The sequence below is a fragment of the Notothenia rossii genome, assembly GCF_949606895.1.
Source record: "Notothenia rossii genome assembly, chromosome: 8".
Taxonomy (NCBI): domain Eukaryota; kingdom Metazoa; phylum Chordata; class Actinopteri; order Perciformes; family Nototheniidae; genus Notothenia; species Notothenia rossii.
In genome coordinates this window covers 38,081,744-38,099,239 of record NC_136906.1, presented here as the reverse complement: position 1 = coordinate 38,099,239, position 17,496 = coordinate 38,081,744, and the positions used below count along the sequence as shown (strand labels likewise).

General features: G+C 39.5%; 1 protein-coding gene across 4 annotated transcripts in view; it reads left to right on the top strand.

Annotated features, from left to right (window-relative positions):
- Positions 1–17,496, top strand: part of abcc1 (ATP binding cassette subfamily C member 1 (ABCC1 blood group)) — a 144,085-nt gene that overhangs the window by 17,306 nt on the left and 109,283 nt on the right. For all 4 annotated transcript variants that reach the window (XR_013801392.1, XM_079643383.1, XM_079643382.1 and 1 more), the window contains exons 3-8: positions 2,598–2,726; positions 3,363–3,500; positions 3,686–3,811; positions 4,144–4,205; positions 11,446–11,577; positions 14,322–14,546. Coding sequence is in view for 3 of the 4 variants with exons in the window: in XM_079643383.1 (XP_079499509.1) it covers positions 2,598–2,726; positions 3,363–3,500; positions 3,686–3,811; positions 4,144–4,205; positions 11,446–11,577; positions 14,322–14,546 (812 nt within the window). In the remaining variant the exon portion in view is untranslated. The remainder of the gene's footprint in view (positions 1–2,597; positions 2,727–3,362; positions 3,501–3,685; positions 3,812–4,143; positions 4,206–11,445; positions 11,578–14,321; positions 14,547–17,496) is intronic.

Genomic DNA, 17,496 nt, shown 5'->3' with positions numbered 1-17,496 from the left:
TATATGGAGAATAAAAGTGGACCTAAAACAGAACCTTGAGGAACACCATTAGCAATGTTTAACCACTCAGAAGACAGCCCATCAAAGTGAACACATTGGGACCTTTCAGAGAGGTAGTTCACAAACCACCCTACTGCATGGCTGGATATGCCAGTACTGAGTAGCCTCTGTTTTAAGACGCGATGATCAACGGTGTCAAACGCTTTGGAAAGGTCAATAAACAGAGCTGCACAACTCTGTTTATTATCTAGCATACTAGTAATATCATTTACCACTTTCATTGTTGCAGTGATGGTGCTATGTTTCTTCCTGAAGCCTGACTGATGTTTAGACAGGATATCATTTATACATAAAAACTCCTTTACTTGTTCACTCACAAGTCGTTCGAGCACCTTAGCCAAAACTGAAAATTTAGAGATTGGCCTATAGTTATTTAAAATAGTTGCCTCCCCTCCTTTCAGTAGAGGCAGGACATAAGCAGACTTCCATACTTTAGGAATTGTATTTGTGCTGAGGGAGAGGTTAAAAAGAGAAGTAAGAGGTGGAGCAATAAAATCTGCAGCTATCTTTAAAAAGAAAGGTTCTACGTTGTCCGGGCCAGCCGGTTTCCTAGGATCTAACTTGGATAAAGCTTCATGGACAATACCAACAGTTAAAGGATTAAAACTGAAAGGGTTTTCCAGACCACATTGTTCAGAGTCAAGGACTGGAGCGTTCACAGAAGCAGAAGCACAGTCAGTGACAGAATCAAACAGAGAGCCACAAGAGACAAAATGCTTATTAAAGCAATTTAGCATGGTGGCCCTGTCTGATATAATGCCAGATGCTGTGGTGAGGTACGGAGGTAGCTCATTTGGGATATCACCAGTGGAAATCGATTTTATGGCTTTCCAAGATTTCCTAGGATTATTCAGGTTTTCTGTGGTAACTGACAAATAGTACTTTGACTTAGCACTTTTGACATGTGAAGTAAAGCTATTCCTTAGCTGCCTAAAGCGTAGCCATTCTACCTCTGAGCCTGATTTCCTAGCCTTTGCCTAGGCATTGTTTCTCTCATGAAGGAGACTGGACAGTTCAGCAGAAAACCAGGGATTGTTTCGTCCCTTCACTCTAAATTTACGCAGAGGTGCATGTTTATCTATAATTTTTATAAAACCAAGATAAAAATAAGACCATGCAGTTTCTACATCAGCACACAGATCGATTTTTCCCCAATCAAAATCAAACGGATCATGTAAAAAACCCTGCTCCACTAAGTGTTTTTTATCTCTCTTTGTGATGATGCGTGGTTTAACTTTTTGGACCTTAGTGTCCCTAATTGTGGCTACAACACAGTGGTCACTCACATCATTAGCAAATACTCCCACAGATGAGTATTTATATGGAACATTTGTTAAAATGAGATCAATTAAGGAGGATTTATTTGGGGACTTAATATTTGGGCGAGTAGGACTGTCTATAATCTGAGTAATGTTCAAAGAGGTACACAGGTTTTTAAAATCCTCTGACACAGAAGTTAACCAGTCCCAATTAAAATCACCAAGCAGCACTATTTCCTTGTAGGAAAGTTGAGATAACAGTTTTGCCAATGAAGATAAGGAGTCCTTGACAGCCGAGGGGGCCCTGTAGCAACCCACCACCATGACCTGTTGACCCTTTGTTACTTCGACATTCACAGCTAAAAATTCTAGTTGTTTACTAACAGATTTGGAAAACCATTTTTGTTACACAAAACTTATTTTTCACATAAATGGCAACGCCACCACCTTTTTTAGGACGGTCAGTGCGATATACATTGTAACCATTTATGTAAATGTCAGAGGCCAAGATCGATTTGTCTAGCCACGTTTCTGATAAGACAATGACATCAGCATCAGTTGAACTCATTGGTTGATACGTGTGATGACGCCCATCCTAAACCAATCTTGATCAACATCCCCTCCCTCCTGTGACCCATGGTCTGTCTGCATCTGTATTCAGAGTCATGTCAAATACAATACTGTACAGTTGAAAAAACACTACTTGTTGTTATAACTGTATTTAACCTAACATACTGTAAGTGAAGCTTTTTAAAAAGCTCATGAGTTCAACAGTCTTATGGTCTGCGGGATGAAACTGAGTCTGCTGGCCTTCGTCCTGATGCTGCGGTACCTTGGGCCAAGCTTAGTAGAGCCTTTTGATTTTTTTGTAGTGCACATTCCGCTGAATATGGACATATGAACATGGCCTTTTAGAGTGCTCCTGCATTGTGCTCCTGCATTGTTGCATTGTGCTCCTGCATTGTTGCATTGTGCTCCTTTTTTAAAACAGTGACCAGTTACTGATGACAGCTGTACATCTTATCCTGAATGATCCATTTTGGTGTTCCTGTGGTGTATGTTGTTGTTGTTGTTGTTGTTGTTGAAGTGTGTTTTAACCAACACACACTATGCCACCTGTTATTGTGCACTTATTATTTCAAGATGTCCTGGAAGATTTTATCACATACAATGACAACCATGTGCAATTTTTTTTAATAAAAGAGCAATTGTTTTATGTTAGTTAAAATAAATAAATAAAACTAGTCAGAAACTGCGGTTTGTTCTTCTGCCCTGCAGGCTGTTGGCGTTCTGCTGTGGGTGATCTGCTGGTCGGACGTGTTCTATTCTTTCTGGGAAAGAGGTCATGGCAGCAGCATCCCCGCCCCTGTGCACCTGGTCAGCCCAATGATACTGGGCCTCACCATGGTGAGAGTTTATCTTTGTCATTTATATAGAAAGGTTAAGAAAGGGTTTGTTGTATTTTTAAGAGATTGGAATCTTTAATCCTTTGTTTTTTGTGGCTGTAGTTTTGTTTTCTGAAAATATCTGGTTCTAGTTAAATGTGTTTTTAGTTTTATTTGCATTATTGTGAAGATTACAAGAATGATAAAAGAGAACTTAGAACTCAATATTTTCTCTGAGCGTAGTTTATTTGCACATAGTATACATCATCAAATTCAGTGCAAGGCTCATGTGTGTAGCTCAAAAGAAAAATGATACTCAAACTGGGGATTCTATGATCCCAATAACCTTTGCACCTTTACAAAAGTGCAAAACGCCTTACACTCCATTCATACATATATGTTTTATGCTAAGCCTTTTTCTAGCCATGTGCTGCATTTCCCCAAAAGCATCACTAGGCCTGATATGTAATCGAAAGAAGGTTGCAGGCCTTTAACAAACAAAAAAACTTGTTTTTAGCTTGTAAAGATAGTGGTAAAGCTGTAACCAGAACAAGAAGAGTTTATTTTTATTGCAATGTCATTACTTTTTCAGGTAATATTTGTATGTTTGTTCACGTATGGTGTATAAATGCCTTTTTTAAATGTGTTTTTGCTGTAGTTGCTTGCCACACTGTTGATCCAGTATGAACGGATGAAAGGGGTTCAGTCGTGTGGTGTTCTGCTGATCTACTGGCTGCTGGCCCTGCTGTGTGCCACGGTCACCTTCAGGTCCAAGATCCTCCAGGCCCTGGAGCAGGTCAGTCTTGAATACCTACATTTGGATTAATGGAGTCTTTAAAAACCTATTGATATGCAACATGTTTGGCTGGGTACAGGTCAGTAGTTATTCCCAGGACCATGAACACAGTTCCCTCAGATGGTTAAACAAACTAAGCAATACCTTACAACAGCAAGTTCCATGGGTTCAAACTTTCTTTCCAGCTGTGGACAGTGTCTCTGTGGAGGTACACCACCTTCTATATCTACTACTTCCTGCTGCTGGTCTCTCTGTTCCTGTCCTGCCTGACGGACAAACACCCCCTGTTTTCCCAGGCCATCAAAGACCCGGTGAGTTTCCTTCACACTGTCCACTTGCTCTGTTTCTGCTTCCTGCCTCACTTTTTATCTCTGGATTGGTTGGTGAATTGGACAAATCAATGGGCCCAAATTCAATAACCATCATGCCTCTGTTCTTTTCAGCTAACAAAGTGTCTTTGCTACTTGTCTCCTAATTAAGGTGGGGGACTGCGTTTGCTTCTATCCTTAGTCAGTGGATCTTAAATAGATGCACAACTATTGAATAATTACTGTGCTCCATTAGATGCTTACTCCTCATTCTGGGATCAGTATCTCAGCAGAATACAAATATTTGGGGTCCAACTTAATGTTTTTGTCTTCAGAACCCCTGCCCTGAGCCTGGAGCTCCTTTTCTCTCCAGAATTACCTTTTGGTGGATCAACAGGTGAGCAGCCGATTTATGTATTCCTTTGGATGTCAGGCTAATATTTGTTTCTATATACATTTTTGCAGTCTAATGACAACTTTTAGACTCTTTACTTGCTGTGTCCATTCTTCAGTTGACTCCTCTTATTAAAGAATCTAGAAGGATAACCGTAAGAGAAATGCACAAAATATACACCGGACAGCTCGCCTTGTAGAGCATGCGGCTTGGGAACCATTTGCACAAGTTCTTCCTCCGTGTCCCCCTTTCAAATCTGAGTCTAAGTCAAAGGCACTAATGGCCAAAAACTATTCTTTAAAAAAAAAGACATGCATAAACACACACACACAGTGGCAAGAAGAGGCAGGTGAATGCTATGGAATAACCTGTATGGTCTGATCTTCACCTAATATACAATAATGAACAAACACAATCAGTTTTTACTAATAAAACACTGTGTATTTTGTTCTTGTCAATATTGAAGACATTCAGTTGGAAAAAGTATGTGAACCCCTAGACTTAAAAAAAAAAAGTGTTATGAGTTAGCAAACCTCGTTTTAATCAGTGAAACAAGATTAGAAGCGTTGTACAAGCTATTTTGACTTATAATAATCACTCAAAAATATTTGTAAAAGAGGCAGAAGACCTATTATAAAGAGTGGTTGATTTGCATCAAGCTGGATAGGGTTACTAAGTTATTTATCAATCCCTGTTAATTTTGGCAGCTGTTTTTGATTTAGTCTTATTCTTAGTTTTTGGACGAAAATGATTATTGGTTTTAGTCACATTTGAGTCATTCCTATCCTTCATCGTTTTAGTCTAGTTTTAGTCGACGAAAACTCAAAACGTTTTAGTCTACTTTTAGTCGATGAAAAATTACATTTTAGTCAACTTTTAGTCAAAATGTTTCCTTCTTTAAACCAATTCAGTCAGGCAAATACAGGTAGGCCTATCTGAAATTGGAATCAATGTGACAGTATCAAGTGTTGAAATTCGTAAAGCAACATTTCACTCTCTTAACACTTTACTTGTGTAATATCTAGGGATGGGTATCGTTAAGGTTTTCTACGGTACTACTAGTCTTATCGATACTGCTTATCGATCTGGTACTTTAACGTATTCTTGTATTTACTTTTTGTTATTTTTTAAAGGGAAAAACTAACAAATTGTTAACCGAATGAATTGCTTTATTTAAATGTGAAATAAATGAAATATATATAATTATGTTAAAATATTGTACTGTACTTTAGTACAGTGTTGAGGTACTTTACTGGAGTATTTAAATGTGTTGCTACTGTGTTTCTACTCCACAACATGTATTTAATACCTTTAGTTACTTTACAGATGTGGATGCATGATGTGAAATCTAATCAAGTGTTAAATCAGACTTTAGTTCCACCTGGAGTAAATTCACAAGCTACCCTGCAGTATACAAAGTCATTCAAACTTGAAGGACTCCAGCATGTGTCCCACTCCCTTCTGAATGCTCCGTCCCCCGCAGATCTCTGTGTGCCGCTGCAGCGTGTCTGTTAGGCCCCGCCCCCCGCACACAGAGAGACACAGGGAGATCGGTCTTCTGGAGTGAAGAGAGCGGAAATAATGATATTGCAAGTTAGAAACGTAAGATGCATTTTGACAGACAAGACGGACAATTGGGGGAAAATACCCTGCATTTTGAATGTCTACCATTAACACCTTAGTCCCGTCTCGTCAACGAAAACTAAATATACATTTCGTCAAAGTTTTCGTTATCAAGAATCTATTTTTAGCTCGTCATCGTCTCGTCTTAGTCATGTAAAAAAGGTCGTTGACGAACATTTTTCGTCATAGTTTTCGTTGACGAAATTAACACTGATCCCTATTTAGACTAATTTTCTATAAAAGCAGCCAATCTGTGGCTGGGCGCCCTTTTATAGGGAATAAGTGGGCGCCCAGCAAAGATGAACAAGAATAATCAACTAAAGCAGGGGCCTCCAACCTTTCTTCATCTGAGAGCTACTTTGAAAAAATTAAAGTGGCCAAGAGCTACTTGCATCACATCGCTTACATTTATTCACATAACCTTCATCAGTTGAATTAAGCTATACTTTTGAACACGTGTGAAATTGCAATACCTAAAGCTTATCACAAATCTTAACTTCACATCAAGGTCCAAGAAAAAGAAAATGTCTCGCATATTATTATGGCCCACATAGTAAGCACATCACTTAAAAGTCACATAAATGTCCTTAATCACCACCTTATAAGCATACTTGCCAACCCTCCCGATTTTCGCGGGAGACTCCCGATTTCATTGCCCTCTCCCGGTTTCCTCCCGGGGTCATATTTCTCCCGATTTCTGACGAAATCAGATTTACTCAGGACTGTTTCCACTTGGACTTTAATACAGCTACACCATTGTTTGGTTTCCATGGTAGCGCGTCTCTTTAGTAGCGTGCGCAACTGACAGTCTGAGAGGGTGAGGAAGATAGTCACAGAAAACAGAACAAGAATCGACAATGGTGCTATAGGCCGCAAGACAGTGCACTTACAACTACAATAAGCATGTTAATGTTAATCTAATACAGCTCCGGCGACCCCCCCCCCCCGCGCGGTGGTTTTTAAATGCTCCCGATTTCTGAGGTCTCAAGGTTGGCAAGTATGCTTATAAGCATTTCACTCTTTTTCACAGTCAGTGAGATGACTGGCGCTGCATGGAGTCCACCATAGAGGTGTATGAGTGTACCCACTTAGTTTCACTCTAATAGTCAGTTAAATGACAGTCTGACTGACTGTCATTTAACTTGACAGTATTAAGATTTCATGACATTCATGTCAGAAAAAGCTGCTTCACGAAGGTATGTAGAACGGAACCAAATAAAGCAGTTCAGTGCTGCTTGGTGAATGTTCTTAGAGTTTTCTGGTTCTACAAGGCTCCAGAAATGTTGTGAGTTTTGCTGAGACTCAGGCTGAACATGATTTTAGAGATTTATAACCTAAAAAAAAATGTGATATTCTGGAGTCAATGGGTTAAATATTCCAACCTGCTCACTAGTGCCACCTATCAAAATCCCATTTTGGAATACATTTACAAAGTTGCAACGTAACTCTGAATGACCTGAAATTTTGCACACATATCCGGCTGGACCTGCTCTAAAAATAATCCTCTTGGAACCTTAAGCCCCGCCTTCATTTTTTTTAACTGAAATTAGCATAATGTTCAAAACAGTTAAATATTCACTTAAATTTCAATTTTCAGTTTTTTTACACCAAACTTCGTATACAGCATCGGTGGAGGGTCAGACACATTACCGTAGAAAATGAGCATGTTCAGACGATAAATATTGCCGCCGGCAATCAAAACGTTCTCGCAAAAAAGCGGGGCTTAGAAATAAATGCTCATAACTCATCAACAATGTATCCAAACATCACAGATTTTGGTAGATAGGTTCAAACTGTCTTGGGGAATAGGCACACCAAAGCATTTTAATCTTGGACTATAGGGGGTGCCAAAAACACCACCAAATTATAACTCAAGAGCGGATGGACTAATATATATATTTTCTTTTTTACACACACTCTCGGGGTGACTACAAACTCAGATTTAAAGTGTTGCAACAAATTCAGAATGTGGGCGTGGCCTAAACATTTTTTTTATTGCGATAGCATTAAATGAGCTTCGGACGCAAAACTTGGGACACACGTCAAAGCCCAAGACCTTTTCGAGAATGTAAAAAAACCCCGTAATTTTCCCCAAAAACTGCTCACTAGCGCCCCCTATTGTGTGGTAGTCACATATAGTTTCTCAGAATTTCACAAACTTTGGCACAGACATTCCTCATGGAATTGCGGACATATTTGTAAATAGATTCCATTAGCCCCGCCCTCCAGAAAGTTGGCCATTTAGAAAGATTTGCGTTTTTCATGTATTTTAAGCACATTCTTGCAAACTTCTCCTAGGGGAATGATCGGAAAAATTCCAATCCAGGACACGTTCAGCCCCTATCCAATATGATACTTAATTGTGGAGCACATTTTTGAAAAATCACTCGTGGAGGTCGTAAGATAACAACGAATACACAATTTTTGACGATTTACATGGCGCAAATTGCTCCAAACTGCTCGCATATAGTTTTTCCGATATTCACGAAACGCTGTATACACACATTTGATCATTTTGAATAACTTATAATCGCAACGGGAACAGTTTGCAGAGCTGTGCTTCGTTGACATCCAGCCATGCGTCACGCCTCTTTTAAACATCACTGTTGGCTGAAATCGTCTCCGGAGAATACTTCAGTGTACCCTCGGTTATAGGTCCTCCAGAGACACTCCTCTCTCCTCTAAATCAGTGTATCCTCCGTCACGGCTCCTTCAGACAGCCTCCTCGATAATCGATCCTCGACGAGCCTTTAGAGAAATTAGTTTTCCTTCCAGACGGCGCGCCGACATCCGTTTCCGGGTTGCTGCCGGAGGACCTGGGAGTCTGGGACGCGAAATTAGAGAAATGACAAACGTCTCATTTCCGAGGACTCCCGGGCGTCTGCTTGAGACGGGACGACCGGCTTCCCTCCCCGACAGGCGCACGGACGCGAGGGCCCGCTCATCACTGCGCGCACAAGTGCGACCGCAGTTTGAATTAGTCATTATAACGCCATTTTATATGCTGTGACCTGATTATCGAGCCTTCATTGTAAGAGCCGCGGGTACACTGTTTATGTGCGTATTCCACTGTAGCGCCCGGTACATCGATGGGAAACCCAGTTTGTACATGTTCAATACATTCGTAACACTGTACATATGAACGTACAATCTCACTCCAAGCTGAACTCAAAGGTTGGCAGCCCTGAATTAATACTTATAGTTTCATGTCTTGTTACATAAGAAGAGATCATATTTGTTAAGTGTTATTATGGGAGAATTACTATTCTTGTGGTACTACTGCCTTATTAGGACCATATTGAGCAGAGTATATTAAGACCAAAACTCATGTACAACAACTTCCTTACTTGCACTAATTAGAGGGTTATTGAGGAAAAACTCTCAACTTATGGCTTATTACTTGTAGAATATGGTCATGTAGAATAAGGCATTAAAAAGTGTTTTATAATGACTAATAAAGAGCCAATATATTGCTAATACGCATGTTAATTAACAACTAGTTGATGGTTAATCTCTGCACCTTAATATAAAGTGTTACCGTACATTTTACAACATGTAAGCAATGTAGCCAGTAATAATTGGAGAACTTATTTGACGGGGTGTTTGATATAACTTATCTGTATTTATTTCTCCAAATTATATTTGTGTGGCATTTGGTTCTTCATTGTAAGATTGGCTTTCATAAATTTTTTCCAATTAACTCTTCATATATGACAGTGTTTCCCCTAGGATGGAGTCATAGCAGCTCGAGGCACTTGGGCCCAGCATAATGTGAGCGCTGAGCACGTGGAATTATTTAGTGTGTGAGCGTGCGAAGTGCGCCCCGCCAATTTGTTTCTATGTGTCAGCACAAGAAAGGCTCTTGAGGCCTAGTTCCAGGGCCGGTTCTAGACAATTTGCTGCCCTAGGTGAGATTTTAGGCAACATTTTATGTGGAAAGAATAAATGAAAAATCTCTACAAAAGAAATATACACTGCAAAAACAGAAACTTAATGACATAGTTAATAGACGTCAAAATGGCTTCAAATGTATTCAGTATTGTATGAACATGTTTGAATTGGGGGGTGTACGTCACATTCTCTAGGGGGTCCGGGGGTATGCCCCCCCGGGAGGAGATTATTTTTTTAACATTTTACAGTAAAATGCTTCAATCTGGTGCACTTTGAGCACACAATTACTAGAGACTTGATCTAGGGGGTACAACTCTAAAACGCCCATATGAAAAAGATCGGTTTACATTTGAATAATCAAATAAGTATGTGAACATAACCAATAACCTACTATAGCCAATAACAAATAAATGTAGCTTATTTCATTTTTGTTGTTCATTCATATCTTATTTTACCTAGTTAACATTTATTTATTTATGCATATTTTTGTATCTCTCCAACTTTAAACGATATTTTTGGTTAACTGTCCTATAGTATACATTGGAATGATTTCAAACCTGTTTGTATTTATCCCAATAATTATAAAGGAGTGCGTTGGAAATATGTGTTTACATAATTTGTGGTCAAAACGTTTGAGACCCACTGAGATAACTTAGACTAAAGTGAACTATCTAAACATTCAGAGAGTCCTTTTACCTCACTGAGCCTCTCAGTCTGACAGAAGAGCTCTCCTCCACCCTGGTTGTAGAAACATCTACTTCTTATATCCGTTAGCGCTGCTAGCACCAGATTCTAATAACAACAGTGCCGGTGCCGGTGCGCCCTCTCCCTTGCTCGCTCTCTCGCTGCCACGCTCGCACTTTGGCTGTGAGCTGCGGGCACCTGATAAACCAACATCCCCCACTTTCATCACTTACAGCGCCCACCGTACAGGGCAAATTAAATGTGTAACCTGGGTGAAAAGGGTGTTACATTTACTTCATTATGAATGTTGTTACATCAAGGCCGAACATTTGGATGAGCGCCAACGGTCAAAAAGGTTTTTTCCCTCCCAGAGCTAGCAGCGCAGCGCCCCCCAGATCTGGCGCCCTAGGCGACCGCCTGTGTCGTCTATGCCAGTAACACAAATACTACAAATCCACATAACAAACAATCAAAAATGAAAAAAGGTCGCCACTTATTATTATTTTAAGAAAAATGAAAAAAAAGTAAAGAGAAAAAAAATAAAAAATGTGTTTTTTGGGTACCTGGCTGGCGCCCCCTAGCAGCGGCACTCATATTTCAGCAGCGGCGCTGCGCCGCCACTATTTGTATATAGGGGAAACACTGTATGATGCATAAGAGGTAATATTTCCACTATTGGTTGTATGTCTGTATGTTTCTATGCTTTCATCCTTCTGCCAATGGTGTGGCAGTTTCTCATCTCTCCTGTTTTTGTGCGAAGGCATGGGTCAAAGTGTCCATGGAGGACTGCACATTCTCCCTTCAAGTTTGCTTTTTATAAATCGGAAACATTCCTTCTAAATTGGCGTACGCCATCTTTTTAGCGAACGCCACTTTTATAAATGAGGCCCCAGGTCATGTAAGCTTCTGAGTTCTTGGTATCACTTTGCCAGGCATTACCTTGCTGTGTTATTTGTTTCTCATATTGCACTACTGAGTCCTTTGCATTGTATCACTGCGCTGAAATACAATGATACAATGCCCCTCCCCCCATTGTATCTACCAGGTTGATGGTGACGGGCTACAGGCGCCCCCTGGAAGAGAAGGACCTGTGGTCTTTGAACTTGGAGGACCGCTCCCACAGAGTTGTTCCACAGCTGGTGCTCCATTGGAACACAGAGTGCCAAAAGGTTAAAAGGTCAGTTGTAAAGTATAGATGGGCCACAGCAAGAAAATACACAGAAATGCTCCAAATGTTTTCCCTGGTAAAACTACACCTGCTAGATATCCACCAGATGTGTTGTACATAGGAACAGAGAGAATAGACCCTCCTTTGATACATACTGCAGGTGCTGATGAGAACACTTTTCAGGCCAAATATCCCTTAGCTGTAAGAGAGACGGAGCAGGGACCCCCTACAACATACTTTATGTACACATTTAACTTTCATATAAAAATGCCAAAAGTACCATGCATAAACAAACCTTTTTATAATTCTTACAATACTCCTCCATTAAAATAATAATAGCTACGTTATTAACCGTTGGGGTTGGTGCCACACAGTGATTTACATAGGCTAGCTAGCTCATCGAACAACGATTTATTGGTAACAGTTATCATCAATGTTTTGTTAATTAAATGGGTTCCTTTTGACAGTTGGACCAGGTGAAGTGGTACGATATGGAGGATTAGACACACTCTCAACAAATAGGAAAATAGCTGCATCAGTAAGTTATAAATAAGTTATCTTATGTGCAAATAAACCCAACAGTCTAGTAACCAGCTCATAGAGTCCTGTTATGACTGTAGAAACTGCCGGATGCTAACCTGTATATGATGGGCAATTTGCACAATTGGCATAGATTGCGTTAATTAGCATTTACCAATATAGCCTATGGGGACAATAGTTTAAAATTTGCAATTTTTGTGTGATTTTGGGGGTTATTGGGGATGCTGAGTCCATTTCTGACATTTTCAGGATAAAAAAAATGGCAGTTTTAACCGGAGAAAAATGGACATGTTTGTACTCCTAGTGGACTGATTTTGATTATGACGATTTAGGGGACTCTGGATCATTTGAATTTGACAGCATCCTCAATATCCCCAAAAACACTCAAAAACTATCAATCTGCCATTCATTTTTTTTTGTTGCTTCTGTCTGCTATAATGCCATCAATGCAATTTATGCTAATTGTGCAACCCTCCCAGCATAGACAAGTTAGCATCTGGCAGTTTCTATGCGCTGGGGACACTTGCATTTCCAACATGAAACTTTGGTGGACTCAACATTTCCAGGTTCACTAAACTGGCAACTAGACTAAAAGGAAGCCGTAAGATTAAGGTAAACAACATCAGCAGCCTGAAGAAGAGTGAGGTATTTGCTGACTCTTGCTTGTTGTGAGATGGCCTGGGTCAGTCCACGATGCACGTATCTTCAGGGAGAGCCGGTTGTTCACTGAATTCCAAACCAACAGGCCGGATGGAGTTATATCAGCCGACAGTGCCTACCCACTCCTACCATGGGTGATGATGACACCTTTTCCCACAGCCAACACTCCTTCACAGATGCGCTACAACGCCCATGGAAGAACAAGGTGTGCCATTGAGCGTTTGAATGCAGTACTGAAGAGGCGTTTTGCATGCCTCAACTATCTGAGAGTGGAACCCCAAGGAGCATGCCAAATAACACTGGCTTGTATTGTGCTACACAATATTGCTGTCCATCGCAGAGTCCCCCTCTCTGACATCGATGATCCCCCAGAGCCACTCGCACCTGCTGATGATCTAGGCCCACCTATGGATTTCCCTCTAAATGAGAGACTGAGTAGTGGTGCAAGGCGAGATACTATTGTCCGCAATTACTTTTGAAAGGTGATGACAGATGATCTTTTTTTTGTAGAAAGATATTTTTTCTTTAATCTAAATTACATTTGTTATTGACAATCTTTGCTGTGATACTTTTATGGGCATAAAAATGTATGTCATCAACATTTTTGTTGAAAACAAAATAGGCCACCACAAACGTGAGCAAAAATGGAAAAAATAAAATGTATTTCCCATGAAGGCTAACAATTGTGTATTATTTCAGTTAACAAATGCTTTATTTAAATTGAGACATATTTTAAAACAAATTGTACAGTACATGTTGCTCTGGTAATCCACTGGAAATCCACCCCTCTGGTGGGATCAGGATAATCCAGTTTTTTGGGATCAAACTGATCCCAATCCTGTGTTGTCGGTTTGAACTACCCATTTTGAAGATTTGATTCAGATTAAAGCTTGGATTGGATTTCCTGATCTGATCGGATATCAAAGTGATCCTAATCCTGTTTTTTGGTTTAGAACTCCCCAAAATCCAAATCTGATCTGATCAGATAGGGATTAAAAGTTTTGAACTCCTGGGCCCAGGTGCTAAGATATTTTATACGTTTATTGAAAAAAAAAATACATTTTCATTTTGTTCGTTTTTGTCTTTTTCTTTATTCATTTTGTCTGATTTGTGGATTATCTAATCATTTAATTATTGAAGTGTTAATTTGAATATTTATGCCGTGTAACCAATTTATTTATAAAAATGTCACATAGAGCCAATTTATCCTAGAAGTTGACATGTTGCATCCATGTTACTGTTATTTATAACATTTGTGGTCCCCCTAGGGGTAATGGTCGCCAATTGAAGATCCATGGATTAGATGTTTTGTAAAGTGACTTTGATCCCAACCACCCGGTCATTACTACAACTAGAACTCATCATGATCACTTTTTATTTATTTTAAAACCTCATCTTGCACAGCTACATCAAGTCCATCGACTTGATGACACAAATATATATACAAATAATGTATACACAAATTACACCAATCATATCTGACTCTCCCATCAACAAAGCATTTTTTTAAATATTAAATTAAATCTTTCTTTCTTTCCATTTTATCTTTTCAGGACAGAGCAGAACACTTTTTACTCACCTAAGCGGGTCACAAACACTGAAGTCAAAGAGGACCGAGCTGTGGAGGAGTCTGAAATCTTGATTGTGAGGCCCAAGAAAACCAAGGAGCCCTCCCTGTTCTGGGCACTGTGCCTGACCTTTGGGCCCTACTTCCTTATCTCCTGCCTTTATAAGATCATTCAAGACGTCCTCATGTTCGTTGGGCCTGAGATCCTCCGGTGAGAAACATTAGTTTTTTCTTAAACGTATAGAATCTTTAACAATGGGTACTTTTCTTTTAGCATCATCTGATTCACACAGAGTAAAAATGAATGTCTCTGGGTACATGTACCTTTTTAATAATAATAATAACACGTTTATTTAGTATACAGATGTAGCGATTCATTTCAGACAGTTTGAAACGCTAGGGCTGTGATTGGTACGTGATCTGCCCTCGCTCAAGGGAAAACCTCCAGCTTGACTTGAGACCGCCCCCGTGATAGATAAATGTACCGTAATTTTCTGACTATAAGCTGCGCCTTTTTTCCCATTTTTCGACGCTGCGGCTTATATAACGGTGCGGCTAATCTATGGATTTTTACAGCTAACGGCCACTAGGGGACCTCCTAAATCTATGGATTTTACAGGTCACAGTCCACCACCTTTAACTCTATGGGCTCTATGGCCGGTCCGCCCCCCCCACCTTTAAGCGGTGGGCTCCAGCAGGAAAAGCTGGAGGCCGGAAAAGAGTGATACAGGTAGCGCGCAAAAGTAAAAGTGGAACCAAGAGTGGTACGAGAGACAGAACAAGAGCAAGACAGACAGACATTACGAGAGCGAGACAGTTTGTCCCCGTACCACTGGTTGAAAACCACTGCTGTAGATTAATGCCGGTACGTGCGCTGGGAGCGCACCATTAAAGTTTGAAAGTTGAAAAGTTTGTGTGTCTGAAACGCTATGTGATACAGTACAGTTTACAAAGCACAGTACTAAATGGTAACACTTGAATACGTTATGCAAATATGCGACTTGTTTGTTGAAATGTTAATAAATGGGAGCTTCCTCAAACAGCCATCTCTTTCCTGACAATCGCCTCTGTGCACGATCCCTTACATATGGTAATTAAACATTAAAACACCTGCGGCTTATAGTCCAGTGCGGCTTATATATGTACACATCATTCAATTTAGCTGCTGCGGCTTATATTCAGGTGCGCCTTATAGTCCGAAAATTACAGTAATTATAATGAAGCCAGCTGCAATGGATCATTGATCCACCAGGGGGTGCAGTGGGGTTCCACACTGGAGGTCATGTGAAATAAAGTCAGATACAGTACGCTGGATTTATAGCGGGACTTTGTTAAGATCCATATGTCACGGATATCATACTCTGTGCTAAATAAGAGACATGTAATCGTTTACAAAACATCACCATGTTGTTATTTAAGAAAATAATGTTGTTTAGTCGAAAAAAACGAACGGGAGGAAATGCAGCCCGGCTCTCGATTTTTAAACCTAATTTAATCATCATCTTCACCACGATCATTTATGTTTATGTTCGCCGAATTGACATGAAATCACTGACACATATGAATATACTGTATTCAACTTCATTAAAACGTTATTAACGTGCCTAAACTCAGTAATTCACTAAAAATATTTATATTTTAATGGAGCCTCGTCGGCAGATCAGCATCCCGTAGCGGAAAGATCCTGATCTGCATGACAGGTGTTATTTTCCCCATAAGGAACAAGTCGCTGCAAATTATCCCGCTTATTACATGGCCACATTCTCATCAAAGTAACGACATGACTCCCAATATTAATTGAAATGCTTTTATGGATTTACATTTTTTTTTTATTGATTTAAAAAATAGTTGTATTGATTTAAATTGACATGCATCCGCTAAGAAAAATAGTCCGTTGTTACCGTTTTGTAAACAGTGTGAATGCAACGGCAGCTCTCTCCCCCCTCCCCCCCTGATCTTTCTTCTCCAGCAGCTAAATTAACTGTAGGTTACTCTGAGTGACCATAGACTGTATGTGACAAGCTTACAGTTAGTGACGTAACAACACCATAAAAGCTGCTGGGTTGAAAGCAATACGGGAGGTACAAATAACTACAATAATTGTGATTTATTTATTGTGGCTTTTATGTTTTTAGGTATAACATGTTATGTAATTCAGGCTTATAGTTCATCCTTCTCTAAAAGCCTTCAACAATGACAATATTCAGAGTAATTTAATAAATCCTTCCAACAAACATTGTAAAAAATAGCCTTCTGTAAGTTAAGAAATCATTCCAATATGTACATCTTCTGATGTAACAACAATAACATTATAAATAGTAACATAGCTGAACATGGTATTGCACATTTAGCTTTGAGTGTTACTGACCTGAGATTTTTTTATTACATGAATTAAGGTGACTGAGGCTTTTTAACATACAGGGATGCAAACTCATCAGGTATGAAAAAGGTGACAAGGATCCGAGCCCCCGGCTCCCCCACCCCACGGAATATCGGCTTTAAAATGAGGAATAACAGAGGATATTAGCAGAACAACTAAAGCAGCAGTGTTAATAATAACAGAAACGCCAAAGAGTCACATAATAGAAATATATAAAAGCATTTATTTTAATTGTGTAGCAGTCAGTTTATAATTTTGGCAGCACTGTTGAGCATTTTGAAAATATATTTTCATGCCTCTGTGCAAGGCTTAGTCTTTCTATCTTTATAGCCACATGGTGTAAAGTAATTAAGTTCATAAACTCAACAAGTACTATACTTGGGCACAATTTTGAGATACTTGTACTTTATTTAAGTATTTCAATGTTTTGCTACTTTGTTCTTCTACTCCACTACAGTTCAGAGGTACATGGTGTACTTCTACTCCCCTACATGTATTTAATACCTTTAGTTACTTTACAGATGTGGATGAATGATGTGAAATATAATCAAGTGTTAATTCAGACTTTAGTTCCACCTGGAGTAAATCCACAAGCTACCCTGCAGTATACAAAGTCATTCAAACTAGCTGCACCTTTACCAGCTTTGAGAACACTTTCATGATCAATCATTATAAAACATATGATATATATTATTCTGAAATGGACCAATCTGCACAATGACTACTTTTAATGTCGCTACTTTCACTATATTTTGATGATAATACTTTTCTTCTTTTACTT